The 14,263-nt window shown below is 36.8% G+C and overlaps 2 protein-coding genes across 4 annotated transcripts; both read left to right on the forward strand.

The window, feature by feature from the left end:
- Positions 1–505: 505 nt before the first annotated feature.
- On the forward strand, positions 506–7,486 carry LOC140778356 (lysophospholipid acyltransferase LPEAT1-like). Its single transcript, XM_073123026.1, has 8 exons — positions 506–1,183; positions 2,119–2,238; positions 2,342–2,379; positions 3,674–3,738; positions 4,620–4,688; positions 5,335–5,468; positions 6,115–6,255; positions 7,077–7,486. The coding sequence occupies exons 1-8, from the start codon at positions 593–595 to the stop codon at positions 7,179–7,181; spliced, it is 1,263 nt and encodes a 420-aa protein (XP_072979127.1). The 5' UTR covers positions 506–592; the 3' UTR covers positions 7,182–7,486.
- A 440-nt stretch (positions 7,487–7,926) lies between these two features.
- LOC140778357 (uncharacterized) lies at positions 7,927–12,568 on the forward strand. 3 transcript variants are annotated; one of them, XM_073123028.1, is made up of 9 exons: positions 7,927–8,321; positions 8,714–8,844; positions 8,935–9,020; positions 9,211–9,305; positions 9,699–9,795; positions 10,255–10,369; positions 10,819–10,973; positions 11,130–11,198; positions 11,994–12,568. In XM_073123028.1, the coding sequence occupies exons 1-9, from the start codon at positions 8,140–8,142 to the stop codon at positions 12,225–12,227; spliced, it is 1,164 nt and encodes a 387-aa protein (XP_072979129.1). In that variant the 5' UTR covers positions 7,927–8,139; the 3' UTR covers positions 12,228–12,568. The 3 variants fall into 3 exon arrangements, with proteins under 3 accessions (XP_072979129.1, XP_072979128.1, XP_072979130.1); XM_073123027.1 differs by having other exon boundaries at positions 7,937–8,321; positions 11,073–11,198; positions 11,994–12,551; XM_073123029.1 differs by having other exon boundaries at positions 8,183–8,321; positions 8,724–8,844; positions 11,073–11,198; positions 11,994–12,551.
- Positions 12,569–14,263: the final 1,695 nt, after the last annotated feature.

Genomic DNA, 14,263 nt, shown 5'->3' on the forward strand with positions numbered 1-14,263 from the left:
CAAGGTGGAAGGCTGGTCTTTTTATTTAGCTTAGGATTATGATTAATTTATGAGATTATAATCTTATCAAAAAAGAGAAAAAAAAGAAATAAGACATAATTTTCGTTTATGCATAGAAGTAATACTTGGCCTCTCTCTTCCAATTTATTATAATTTTTTACCTTTCATATCCTCTAAAGTATTCTCTGTTTCAGAATCTTAAAATTTCACCCTCAATTCCTCAAATGCAGTGAGAATATATACTTTCTCGACTAGATTGTTTGATATCAAAATATATTTATATTATCAAACAGCAATGGAGATATGAGTTTAGGTATAAAAACACTTTTAGCTAATATATTAAACCGTTTAGTTTAGACTTTTAAGTTTTGTACATCACTAAATTATTACTTTGAACTAAATATTTATTAAAATATATCACATTGTCGAGCTGCACCACTAGTTATTAACAAAGCTAAATACTAGACGATCTCATAACTTTCTTAGTTATGGACAAGTTTACTACCAACTATATTAGTCTATTAGAGTTGGTATGTAAACGGCAATGGTTTTTACTGACAAAGATAGAAGGAGATAGTAGTTGGGTTCTTAAATGGCAGTTGATCGTCTGCAATCTCCATTGCTGGACACTTCAGTTTCTACTTGTCAGCGCATAGTCTCTCCCGAAGTACATCGAAGTCTAGGGTTAGGATTCCTGCTCTCTCCAATGTCCTCCGAGCTAACTTCCCTAGGCGACGGGGCCAACGGATCCACCTATTCAGGAGGCGAGGCGCCGCCGGAGGACGACCATCCTCTCCTCGAACCGACCGCATCCCCTGCCTCAGGGAGCGTGGAGGAGCTGGAGGAGAAGTACGCGCCATACGTGCGGATCGACGCGTACGGGGACATGGGCCGCGGAGAGCTCCCCTTCTCGGAGAAGCTTCTCCTCGGGATCGCTCTCGTGACGCTCGTCCCGATTCGGGTGGCGGTCGGGGTGATGATCTTGATCGTCTACTACTTGATCTGCCGGACCTGTACCCTTTTCTCCGATCCGAATCTCGAGGACGGGCAGGAGGACTACGCGCACATGGTGGAGTGGAGGAGGAGGGTGGTCGTGCGGTGTGGGAGGTTTCTCTCGCGGGTGATGTTGTTCCTCTTTGGGTTCTATTGGATTCATGACTACTATCGGATCTTAAACACTGAGGTATACGATTGCGCTTGCACTTCCTTCAATAAATTCTCATTTGATAGTCAATTTGAACTGTTCTTAAATTGTGATCCTGTTCCTAATGCTCTTTAAGTTACCTTAACATATATCCTTGTCAATTTCCTTCAGGGATTTCTTCCATGCCATGATTATATTTTAAAATAAAAAAGAATTCTCTTCCTTAAGATATATCCTTGTCATAGCATATTCTTTCCATTGTTGAATGGTTGGTTATTTGTCATATGTCGATTCAATAGAGGAAAGATGTGGAAGGTCATTTATTGAATGGTTGATTCTTGTCATATGTCGATTCAATAGAAGGAAGGATGAGGAAGGTCATTCTTTATTAAACCTGTTGATGGTGTAGTGCATAGTCAATTAGTGGTTCCACTTTGGGCCATTGACATGTTCTTGCTCACTGGTGCGCTTTGGTCTACCATAACATAAGGAAGTATTTGCTCACATGAGGAGATCTGGAGATGTATGCATATTGTAATTACAGAAGGATCTCTTGGAATTCAACTCGAAGACCTGCTGTCATCCTGAACTTTGGGCATTTTTTAACTCTCTCTAACTAAGTTACTGATTCTTAAGACGATAGCAAACTTCTTGGAAGTTTAGTGATTTTTACAATAGTGAGTACCAAAGGAGAAAATACTGTCACCTATCTATCCTGTTCTTGTGTGCCACTAGTTTTAACTCTCTCCTATGTACTTATGAAGGAGATCAAGAGTGCTTTCTGTCAAAGAGCTTTTTAATACAAGTTGAATAGCAGACTCAAGTCTTTTCTTCTCTTCATTGTGAATGATTTGGACTTTCACCCTGATGATACTTTTATCTATAGATACGTCTGCAAAGTTCTAATATCCTGGTTTTCAGGAGCTTAATGAAAATTTCTTTTTAATACTCTTTTCTTTTTATATTTTATTCAGGATGGGTATGCAAAGCAGTTTGTTGATTCAGAAAGACCGGGAGCAATTGTATCTAATCATGTATCTTATCTGGATATTCTCTATCATATGTCATCTTCCTTTCCAAGTTTTGTTGCAAAGGTAGTTCAGTGTTATAATTTGTAGTGGCAAGATGAGAACAAACAATTATGTAGACTTGGTTTTGACATGCTCATATTTCTGCAAAAACTGATTTTCGTTGAAGAGACCAGTGGCCAGACTGCCCCTTGTTGGTCTTATCAGGTACTGGCCTCCTCGATGTTACTTATAAGCTATGGTGCTTCATCTATCTTGCTTTTGACTTCTATCCATCTATTTCTGTGGCATTGTACCTTAATCCTGAATATGTTTGCTTATATTCTCCAACTATTAAGGTGTTGCTTTGCTTTATTTTTACTTTTTATTTGAGGGGGCAAAAGTTTTTTCCCTTGAATAGCTGAGAGTCGTCATTCCAGTCAAACTTGCTTATTAGGGTTAACCAAAATTATAACAATTTTAGTAAAAAATAGTAAGCATAATTTAGGAGATCTTGTTTCCTGCCAACATTCCTCAACTACTAAAATTGAAGAACTTGTTTTCCCCTTCCCAGTACTTCTTCCTCTCCTGACATGAGTTGCATAGAAACTTCTTCCTCTCTTGACATGAGTTGCATAGAACTTCCTTATTTTTTAGGATGAGTTCATTTTTCCTTGATAAATCTTTTGATTTAGCATGATATAGGTCTTATCCCAGTTATCTGTAAACTCTTGGTATTTAGGAAAATTTGCATTTAACACTTGCCTTTTGTACTTATATGCTGTTTACACCCTCCATTTTTAATATTTGCCAGTTAAGTCCTATATTTTATTAAATACATGTAGAAAACACTGTTGTTAGATCTATTAACTAAACTTAACCCAACCTTTAGATTAAGTTAATTATACTAAAAGTCTAAAAAGACTATGAAGACATCCTCGCCAAGTTATATCCAACTTTACCCTGGCTAATTAGCTCTTTTTCTCTTTGAATCTTTTGTCTAAGGAGAAAGAACTAATCTTGTATTCTAAAAGAAAGAAGAAGAAAAAAAGTACTAACATTTTGGTCTAATTTGCTCTTTCTCTTAATTTTAAGTCTCTTGCCTAAGGAAGAAGATGCAATCTCATGTCCTAAAAGAAAGAAAGAAGAAAAGGAAGTAAGAGCGTTTTAGTTATTGTAAGAAAAAAATATTTGTAGTTCACGCAATATATATATATATTTGTGCCATTTGCCCAAATAGTGTTAGTGTTAGCCTAATTCAGAGTGTTCTGTGCACATATTTGATAAATGTAGGACTCTATTTATGAATATTAAAAATGGAGGGTATAAACCATAAATGGTTAAAGGATGGGTGTTAAATGTAAATTTCCTTTATTTTAATCTAAGAAGCTGGTTTCAGTTAGGCTCTACTTGTAACTATTTCAAGTAATTTGTTGCACTGAAGGTTTTTTCTCATTCCACTCAAGTCAAGTTCAGACTATCTGGATTGAGATAATGGTTTTGTCATTTCTCTTTTGTGCAGCAAGTGCCTTGGCTGTGTCTATGTTCGGCGAGAATCAAGAGCTTCTGATTTCAAAGGTGTTTCAGGTATATTTAAATTATGTTTCAGCTTATAAGCCTTATTTTATGTCTATATATGTCCTATGTGTGCTGCAACTATACCAACTAATTTTACCCAAAAAACATTTTGATTTGGATTTTGTCATGCCTAAACCTAATCTGGTAGGTGCATGTTTTCTTGCTCATGTTGAATCCATAACTTCTAATTTTTTACAATTTTGTTTTAAGTTATGTTCGGTAAAAACTCGAACACCTAATGGTTTTTCAATTTTATCCAGTTTGAAACTTTGATGCATCGTAAACTGATGAACACAAGTGCAGGCTTCCTGCAGTAGAAGTTCATTATCTCACTGTGCCAATGAGATGCACATAATTTTTGCCTTAACTTCTATTATAAACAATCAATGTCTGCTTTTGTCGCCATCATTGTATAATGTCTTATTCATCATTTCTTTGTCTGCATTTTAATAAAGGATGAACATAGTTTCCTTGATGTTATGATAGACTGAGCTCATTACAAGTGGAACTCAACATGTAATACATGTTTATATTTTTGTATCTGTAGGAGTTGGTGTTCTTCTAGCAGTGTTAGGGAGTTATTGAAAAATATATTAGAAACTAAATGTTTCAGTTGGATAAACAAATGGTAATCTTTGAGTACCTATTTGGGTCAAGTGTCCAACTGTCATCAATTGATAGTGGCAGTTCTAAAATTCGTGAAATAGCTGAGTGGTCAGGAATCAGGATAACAATGTATATGCCTTTAAATAGGATCTTTTGTGGGAACTTCGATATATGACTTGTTTTCACATTTTTCATAGTATTGTCTGTAATTAACTACTTTTATATATCAATATTCGATGCATTAATCTATTGGCACTTGACTGTGAATATCTCTGTTGCTGCAGGTCTCGTGACAGAAAGAATCCAAGAAGCCCATCAAAATAAGCTTTGCCCAATGATGATGCTCTTTCCTGGTAAGTACACATGCATTTATCATTTTTTTCCTGGTCCTTTTCCTTCATTGCATAGTCTTTTTCTTGATTCTCAGAAATAAGAGGAACATTTATATTTGTGTGCGTGCCTTGAAATTCAGCTGTACATAATAAATGCATGTTGTCAATTTGTAATGTCTCACATTCTGCTAAGCTTATTTCTACCTTGTCATCCTTTGCTTTGTCATAGATAGTGGTTTAGTAATTACAGAAGGCATTACTATGTCCTTCATTTTAAGGGACACTGATTGTGCATTATTTGTTTAGCTCCATTCCATTTTGGCATGTACACCACAAAATATGACACCATCTCCATACTACACCTTCCACAAAACTGTGGACAGACTGTTGCATGTGGACATGATGTTGAAAGTCTGAAACAGTCTGCACATATAGGTAGGTGTAGGCTCTTTTTCAGGTTCTCATTCCATCTTCTGTTTGGCATACTTCTCTCAGTAGAGTTCTCTATGGTTCATGCTTAAGTGAATTTATATGCACTGTTTGAAGAAATATATTGTGTTATCTTCAAGTTTCACTTAATCCAACTAATCGTCCTACTTATTCTCTCTACAACTTTCTACACCTTATTTATTCTCTGGTCTAACTACTTTATTTTTGCTAACTTCAGAAGGCACAACCACAAATGGAGATTATCTTCTTCCATTCAAGACAGGTGCCTTTCTTGCAAAAGCCCCGGTGCTTCCAGTAATTCTAAGATATCCTTACAAAAGATTCAGCCCAGCATGGGACTCTATATCGGGGGTAAGAAAACCCTGGATGACTTAATCTCTCTTTGGAATATGGTTCTTATTTTTTGGTCGAGTTCCAAGATAACCGGTAGTCAACAAACACCATGTTTCAAATTGCTCTGGAAGATGATGTCATGCTGATTTTTTTTCCCCACAATATAACATGTAACTGTTTTTTCTTTTTCCTGAAATCATTCTGTAGAGGAAATCATTCCGTAGAGCACCATGATCAGCCTTAGCCATGTGGTGCTTCTCTCCATCAGTAATTTGCTGTAACCAAGACTTATGCTAGTCTCTGGATCTGTCTTGGCATTTCCTCAAATGAATTAAAACTGAAAGATAAAGGAGACATGTGCATGAACAACAACAATGTGGAATAGATGTACTGTGATGCAAATTTCCAGAAAAATGTAGGTTTTTTCAACCTTCAAATAGCTGCATTCTGGCATTTTATGCATGGTCTCCATTATGAACTGAGAAATGTATGAAATATCTTATCCAAAACCAGTGAATCAGCTTTCAGAGTCTCATATCAACAAGTTATTGTATCAAGCTAATACCGCTTCATAAAAGTTTAGTTGCTGATATGTTTTTCCCTATTCGATCACCATCTTATCCTGTCCAAGCATCATCTCTTTCTCTTCTTTATAATTTTGCAGGTCCGCCATGTATCCTTGCTTCTCTGTCAATTTGTTAATCATATTGAGGTGATCCATTTGCCTGTATACTATCCTTCTGATCAAGAAAAAGAGGACCCTAAGCTCTATGCTAGCAATGTCCGGAAATTTATGGCAACTGAGGTATGATGCTTGTCATCACTTCACTTTTGTTACTATAACTGAGATGTTCTGCTATAATTGTTTTGAGATCTATATATGTTATAATGAAGTGCAGATCATTCTCTAGGTACGGATATGGGATATTAGTTGAGTTTATTTGTTTGGAATTTGCATGTGATTTGGCTGTCTTATGTTGTCATATTTCCTCAGGCTTTAAGCAGTCTAGATCTGATCACTTACTAATTAGGTTTGCTATGCTGGAAATAGCCTTCTAGTATTATCTGGCTTGTTGATATAATCAATTGAACCAATCAGGTTCTCAGTAAGACTTATAAGATCTAATTAAGTTAGATCTGTTTCCTCAAATTCTATCAAGCGATGAATGACTAGTTCTATGCATTTGTGTCTGAGTAAACTTCGAGAAACATTTTATGTTAAAAGTCTTTAAACTTTAAGGTTGGACTAGAAACTTTACCTTAAAACTTTGAAAAAAATTTATGCTTCCCTAGCCATTAATTAGTAATTACGTATTGAGATTGTGAAAAGTGTATACCAAGGTGGAGAGAGAAAAGGTGCTTGCTTTATTTCACCGTTTGATAAGCTTTTTTGAATCTCGAGGTGCACTTAATAGACAAAATGGTCTCAGAACTTTTGATAGAATTTTAATGTAAAGTTTGTATTCTAAGTTTCTAACTCATTTATATTTATATACGGCTGATATTTCCTCATGCATTTTCCTTTCAAGTCTATTATTCTTACATCCACATGTGATTAGCATGAGTTGCAGCTCGTTTATTGATAACCAGATCTGCCTTGCTAATCTGTTCATTGGCTTTCTGCAGGGCAAAATGATCCTTTCAGATATTGGGCTGGCCGAGAAGAGATTCTATCATGCTGTGCTGAATGGTAATAGTCTACCTTGTCTTTTACATGAGAAAGATGATTGAGAATCCCTTAACCTCGCAAACAGGATATGTGCAGACAGACAGCTGAGTTTTTGTTTCCTTCTTTTTCTAACTATGTATATTAACCTAGCAGTTAACCGTGAGTTGTCCACCGGGTGTTTCAATTTGAGAGGATACTCCTAACATACTATTTTGTGTTTCAATTTGACTGCAAACTAATCTGGATGCCATGGGTTCTTGAGTATAAATAAACCATGCTCTGCTTGTATTATTTTTCTTGTACAGCTTTGGACACTGAAAGGAAAAAAGTGAGTATAGATATCATTGGCTCTATACCTGAACTCCAACATGACTTCGTAGTGGATTATTGTTGTCAGGGTTTCTCATCTATAATGCAAAGTGTCGTCTTAGTTGTCCACCGGGTGTTTCAATTTGAGAGGATACTCCTAACATACTATTTTGTGTTTCAATTTGACTGCAAACTAATCTGGATGCCATGGGTTCTTGAGTATAAATAAACCATGCTCTGCTTGTATTATTTTTCTTGTACAGCTTTGGACACTGAAAGGAAAAAAGTGAGTATAGATATCATTGGCTCTATACCTGAACTCCAACATGACTTCGTAGTGGATTATTGTTGTCAGGGTTTCTCATCTATAATGCAAAGTGTCGTCTTATTATTTTCTTTTAACAATAAGAAAATAATATATATTGAAGTTAAAATACCACGATCTAGTAGAAAGATTATGCAAATGCACTGCCATCTTATTAGTCCAATGCAATTACGCATTACCAGATCACTGGTAGTGTGATTGTAAAAGGGATTTGGGTAATGATGTGAAGTGAATAAATAAATTAAAATTAAAATTAATATCGCTGTGTGGATTCGGATCCTATACGGATCCCATCAAAATCCGATCCCTTACCACCTTTTAAATACCCAAAAACGAAAGGTTAGCCATGGCGAGATAAGGTGGTAGTAGTAGTAGTAGTTACCCTCATGGAGGCAAAACTTTCCCGAGTCTCCCGGTCGCTGACTCCTTCGCCAATCCAAGAGCTCTCCCACCTCGCTCAGCGATGCGGCGCCATCAACCTCGCCGAAGGATTCCCTGACTTCCCCGCACCTCCTCACCTCAAAGACGCTGCCGTCTCCGCCATCAACGCCGACTTTAACCAGTACAGGTCTGGTTCCATCTCTTTGGGAAGAGATTCGTCTTACTCTTCTTTTGGCCTGGACGCTGAGCTTCTCAGAAAGGAATCGACTTTTTCCTTGTGCGAATGCATTTAGTAGAGACGGTATTGGTTTTTGTACTTTTAAAATCTAGGCCCATTTCTTGATGGGGTCTAACGACGCCGATGATCTCAGGAGGGAGTCAGCATGCTCGTTGTTTGAAGCAATTTAGAGATTGTATAGGTCTTTTCATTTGTTTTGTCAAGGCAGCACCTTTACAATTCTAGTATTTAATTTTACTTCGTCGGTAAATTTTAAAGTGATGATCTTTCCTTTCGTGCTACCCATTTCAATTTTGAGTGTTCACTTGGATTCTTGAATTGAAGAGGCTTTTGCTTCCAAGGCATGTGCAGGGAATTTGTGACCTCTTGGCGGCGGGAATGAAACGAAGCCATGGTCTTGACGTAAATCCTCTCACGGATTTTGTGATATCCGTTGGCCAGACAGAGGCATTCGCAGCAGCGATATTTGCAAGTCTGGATGTCGTTTCATATGAAATCATTTTCATTTTACGTTCTTGAGATTTCAAGAGGTTGGTATTCATTGTTTACAATTGTCAAACAGTTGTCGATCATGGTGATGAAGTTTTGTTATTTGATCCTGTTTATGAAACATATGAATCGTGTATCGCCTTAGCTGGAGGCATTCCTGTAAGTTTCATATCCTTACAACTTTGTGAAGACCCGTGTAGTTAATGATGAATTTTTGGATATGCACGAGTTTATCTTAGTAACATTTTTCTGTATCGGTGACTTGTGTAAGATCTGTTTTGCTCTTTTGCTTGAGTCAGCTTAACAATACCTCTATCTGAATGTTGAATTTTTTTATTGAAAATTTTAGGTATATGTGGCATTAGATCCACCTTGCTGGACTTTAAACGTAGACAGATTTATGAAATCCTTTACGAGTCGAACAAAAGCTGTAATTTTGAACAGGTCAGTATTTTCTTAGTACAGCAAGCCAATGGTTTATGCACGTTGTTCTGCACTCCCAAATCCATGGATGTGAAACATCTCCTATACCATTTATGCCTTTTTATTGCACCATTTTCTCACTGGACTCTTAGATAAGCTTATTATTATACATCAGCAACTTCTGCGCCTTTTTTTGTAGCACTAGTATACGCTTACATGAAACCTCTCACCTCAATAATAGACGGCATGCTATCAAACTTTATCTAAATATAAGCTTGGTTTGATTTTTTTTTTTTTATCATTTTCTACTGTAGGAAAGATGCAACCTGTAAGTTCCTGTATGATTCTTTTATAAGCTAATTTGATGAGAAATACAATTTAGATTGTGCGAAAGGCTAATTGGTACTTACACAGTCCGCACAATCCAACTGGCAAAGTTTTCAGCATGGAAGAACTTCAAGTCATTGCTGAAGCCTGCTGCAGTATGGACTGCATTGCTGTAACAGATGAAGTATGCATGACTTTTTTACCTAAATGTATCAATTATCTGTATCAATAGCTAAGATGTACTTCAAAAAAAATTTTAAAAAAAAAGGAAAAAGAAGATGTAGAAACAAATGAAATATTCAAACCTAAGCTAGGTTTTTATAGTGATACATATTCTTTTCGCAGATCACTGAATAGCTAGCCATCACATGCTTGATTCACTTGTTCTTGCTGAATAGACACTACTAGATGGGATAGTTGTATGGAAATAATTGCCTGACTTTCATATAGCAAAACTTGAGGAAGTTGGTACTTCAATTGATAAATATGTTTCAGCATGCCATTTGACATTTGTAATGGTTTTACACTTTTACTTATATTGGACCTAGAAAGTTGTTAAATTCTTTCCAATCAGGAAGGTGTAATTAATTGATAAATATTCCTCAAGTTGAAACAATTAATGGGAGATTTTATTTCTTCTCAGGTGTATGAATATATAACCTTTGGCATGGAAAAGCATATATCGCTGGCCTCCCTTCCAGGGATGCAAGAAAGGACCATCATTACATCATCTTTGTCAAAAACGTTTAGTGTCACAGGTGATCAGAGTTGTATCTTGTTTCTTCACTTGCTATTGTAGCTAAACTGACTGACTGATACCATGGGAGTACTACTATTCCAATCTATGTTGACATCTGAGGATTTTGAATTTCTACTTTTCCCTGCATGAACTACAATTTTGCCCCATTAGGATCCTGTGAACTGAATATGCAAGTGTGTTAATTGTTACGAACTGTTTTATGTTTATCGTTACCATGAAATTAACTTCTACTGTTCTACAAGTTAACCCATTCAATAAGTCGGAATATTTGCCAGAAGTCCAGAAGTCGAAAATAAATAGATGGACATGCTTTTGCAAGTGAACTGTGATTGTCTTGTCCTCAGTCTCTCTCAGTTTTGTCATCCTTCATTAGAACAAGCTGTTCCATTCATGATATTTCAGTTCTAATTAGTGACTATTGTTTCACTTGTCAATCTAATTAAATAGGTTGGAGAATCGGTTGGGCTTGTGCCCCATCTAATATTGCATATGCGATAAGAAATATCCACATCAAAATCACAGATTCGGCTCCTGCACCTTTCCAGGAAGCCGCACTGACTGCCTTGAGAAGCCCACCAGATTATTTCAATTCCTTAAAAGCAGTGAGTGCTTGTGGTAATATGTGGAGCTGCAATGATTTAATCGACCCAATATGATGCTTTTTAAATGGTCTTTTTATGAATTTCTTGTTTCTCAATAAGGCATACGAGGGAAGGAGAGATTGTGTCATTGAGATGTTATCTAATCTCGGATTTCAGATTCACTTCAAGCCACAAGGTTCTGTATTTGTGTTTGCTGAGCTACCTGAGAACTGGCATATTTCTGATGTAAGTGCCTTGCTCTTTCGACATCCAGCTTTTTATCTTGACCATTTTTTATATTGCTCTCTTACGAATATACATCTGAAATCTTAAATACAGTTATAAAGGAATCTCTTTCTTCGATTATAACATAGATGTAAGTTGGAATGCTAAACTTGCTCCCTTAATTTCAATCTTTCTCTACATTGGTAATACTTGCAAGTTCCAATTATAGGGGAGCCAGTTTAGTTCTCTCTGCACCTCTTTGCATTGATCAGACTCATATACACATAATAATAAAGTCTAAGGCAACATCTGAATGGCTCTGATTACATTAAGCACCTTACTCCTTTCATAACTATTAATTGTCTAATTTATAAGACGAACAATGAGGACTATTTTATTTCTGAGAGTAGAAGATTCTGTTATTTTAGATCCAGAAAAATGACAAATTCCTAGATATTAGGTCAAGCCTAGTGTAGTTATTTGAAAAGATAATTTTGTTCATAGCAGACAAATAGAAAGAAAATAATTGACGAACCAACAAACATGTATTTGCCATCTTTATGCTACTGCGATCTCTTTATGGATTTTTCTGCCTCACCTCATGTAAGAGGCCAGCTGTTAGTACTGCAATCCTTTTATTTGTAGATGGTAGTCTTCTAATTTTATATCAGTTGAGCTTTTATATCTATACCCTGTAAAGTGTTCATTTTTGTGCAAAGCAGATTAATTTATATTACGGCCTCATCTCTATGGAATCTAATTGAACTGATAGTTCCATTGTAATCTCATTCAAAATTTGCACTGTGGTCATTGCAGATTGATTTTGTCAGGAACTTGATTCAGAAGGCCGGAGTTGCAGCCGTACCTGGCTGTGGATTCTTCCATGCGGGCCCTAATATCAAGACCTATCAAAACAGATATGTGAGGTTTGCTTTCTGCAAGAGCGAGACCACTCTGAATGCTGCCTCTCAGAAGATGCGAGACCTTATGGACAGCAATGGGGCACATTCAGCCTTTGGATTGAAAGAAGTTGTTCCAACTTCTAATTGAAACAAAGTAATATCGGTCAAGAAACTTAACAACTCCATCGGTTAATCATAAGTGGAAAGATCTCAGCGTCATGTAAATTCACAAGAAGTGTGGTCATCTCTTGAACCATTTGATTCATCTGAAATCCTAGTTGCAACCAATTTCAAAGACAGATGGCCCTGAATTTATGTAGACAGAATGCTTGTATGTTATTATCCTAATGGCTTAAAAGATACTTGCAGTGGATGTCTGATGTTTTTTAGTTCCAATACCTGGTATATGACAGAATGAGCAGTGTCATGTTGATGGAAGTATAGGCTTGAGCTAAGTAAACTGGAATTATGCTTGAGATTGCCCTTCTCTAGGATGAGCTTATAAGTGTCCATTAGTCCATGTCAACTTTGCATAAAGCTCTTATATGCCTTGAAATCTATCCCTCAGTAATTAATAAATTATCATTATCAGGATCGAATTTTAAGAGGAAATACTCTGGAGATGGAGCAGCAATGCAGATGCAAAGTCATGCAAGTATTGGTTACATTGAGAAGGCTGGAGTGATTTGTTCTAGAGGAAAGGTGCAACCAACTAAGAGGAGAGGAGTTCTTATTGATCTCAACTCTAAAAGAAATGCACAAGATTACTATAGTGTTTGTGATGCATTTAAGAAGAGGCATTCTGATGAGCAACATGGATGGCAGAACACTGAAGCAAGGATGGGGAGGTTCTCAGCAAAGTTCAACCGATGAAAGTAAATTGAACATAGAGGAAGGGAATACTACTACAATGAGTGAGTTTGTGCCAACAAGAACAAGAACAAGAACAAGAAGCTCTCAGCAAAGTTCAACTGATGAAAGTAAATGAACATAGAGGAAGGGAATACTACTACTACAATGAGTGAGTTTGTGCCAACAGTGACAAGAACAAGAAGCTCTCGAACTCGGACTGGCTTCTACTAATCAAAGGAGAAAAGGGGAAGCGAGTTAAGGAAGCAGTGAATGCTCTCCACTAAGTAAGTATTCATAAGATAACATCCGAAGAGAACTCTTTACGTTATCTGAGTCTCATTTATTATGGCTCTCCCTTTTCCTCCTCGTGTCTCCCTGAAAACAGAGGACACGTTAACCACCAATAGCATGAAGGTTCTGCTGTGGACCCGCAGCTTGGCGTCCAAGTAGAACTTGACACGTAGATTGCTGCGCGAGCGAGCTCCGAATCCTCTCGTCCCTTCAGACCGAGTGCGCCTATAAGCAAACTTAGGGTGTGGTTTTATCTTTTATTTTTACTATTTTAAGTGTGCCTCTCCGCTAATTTATTTATAAATTTTAATAAGAAACTAGATGTATTTAAAAATCGCAGGCCTAATCGACCCATATAAAAATCTTAGGTCCTCTAAAAGATTTGCCAAGCTCTAATGAAAAAAGTTCAAAATGGCAAAGTCTTATATTTGAAATTTCTCCCTATGACTTAGATAATTATTTTAAAGAATTAAAAATTTCTCCCCTTTTTAACACTTGGATGAAAAATTTATATTCCAAAGTCGCTAACTGAATTATAGTTTCCAACGCAATAATAAATATTATCGGTGAGTTGAGAAGGCAATCTTGTGAGATTTCTTCGAGACGCACTTAACTCTCTCGTAAGTAAGTCGACCATCATTGTCTCTTGGATATTCATATCCTTTAGTTCCTTTTTAGTTGCCTCCCTTAACTCTCTATTGCTCCTAAGCTCTTTCTGCTTCGCCTAGGTTTCTAAGTCTTTGAAAAACCTTCCTACCGTCCAAAGTGAAGACATTTTTTGTCTTACTGACTATCTTTCAGAGTTTATACGAGTAACCTAGTTACTAAGAAGGGCTTCCAGGTCTTTCCCCTGCCCTCTCTATGGTGACACTCTAGAATCCCTCCACCACCTGCTTCTCAATTAAGTGCATCTTCCTTCCTTCCTCTTAGCTCTAGGCCTGATCTCTCCCATGGTCGCTCTAGGCCTACTAATCTTCCTGGGCATACAACATCCCTACATTCTAGTTTTAAAATAAGCCACATAACCGACTGTTTGATTTG

The sequence above is a fragment of the Typha angustifolia genome, chromosome 15 (genome assembly GCF_048772165.1).
Source record: "Typha angustifolia cultivar Huaian chromosome 15, ASM4877216v1, whole genome shotgun sequence".
Lineage (NCBI taxonomy): Eukaryota > Viridiplantae > Streptophyta > Magnoliopsida > Poales > Typhaceae > Typha > Typha angustifolia.

Bases quoted from the DNA above. Each gene is read 5' to 3' on its own strand.
- LOC140778356 (XM_073123026.1), top strand. From the start codon at position 593: ATGGCAGTTGATCGTCTGCAATCTCCATTGCTGGACACTTCAGTTTCT. The intron at 1,184-2,118 runs GTATACGATTGC...TATTTTATTCAG, and splicing joins ATCGGATCTTAAACACTGAG to GATGGGTATGCAAAGCAGTT. The intron at 6,256-7,076 runs GTATGATGCTTG...GGCTTTCTGCAG, and splicing joins GGAAATTTATGGCAACTGAG to GGCAAAATGATCCTTTCAGA.
- LOC140778357 (XM_073123027.1), top strand. From the start codon at position 8,140: ATGGAGGCAAAACTTTCCCGAGTCTCCCGGTCGCTGACTCCTTCGCCA. The intron at 10,974-11,072 runs GTGAGTGCTTGT...TTTCTCAATAAG, and splicing joins ATTTCAATTCCTTAAAAGCA to GCATACGAGGGAAGGAGAGA. The intron at 11,199-11,993 runs GTAAGTGCCTTG...TGGTCATTGCAG, and splicing joins AGAACTGGCATATTTCTGAT to ATTGATTTTGTCAGGAACTT.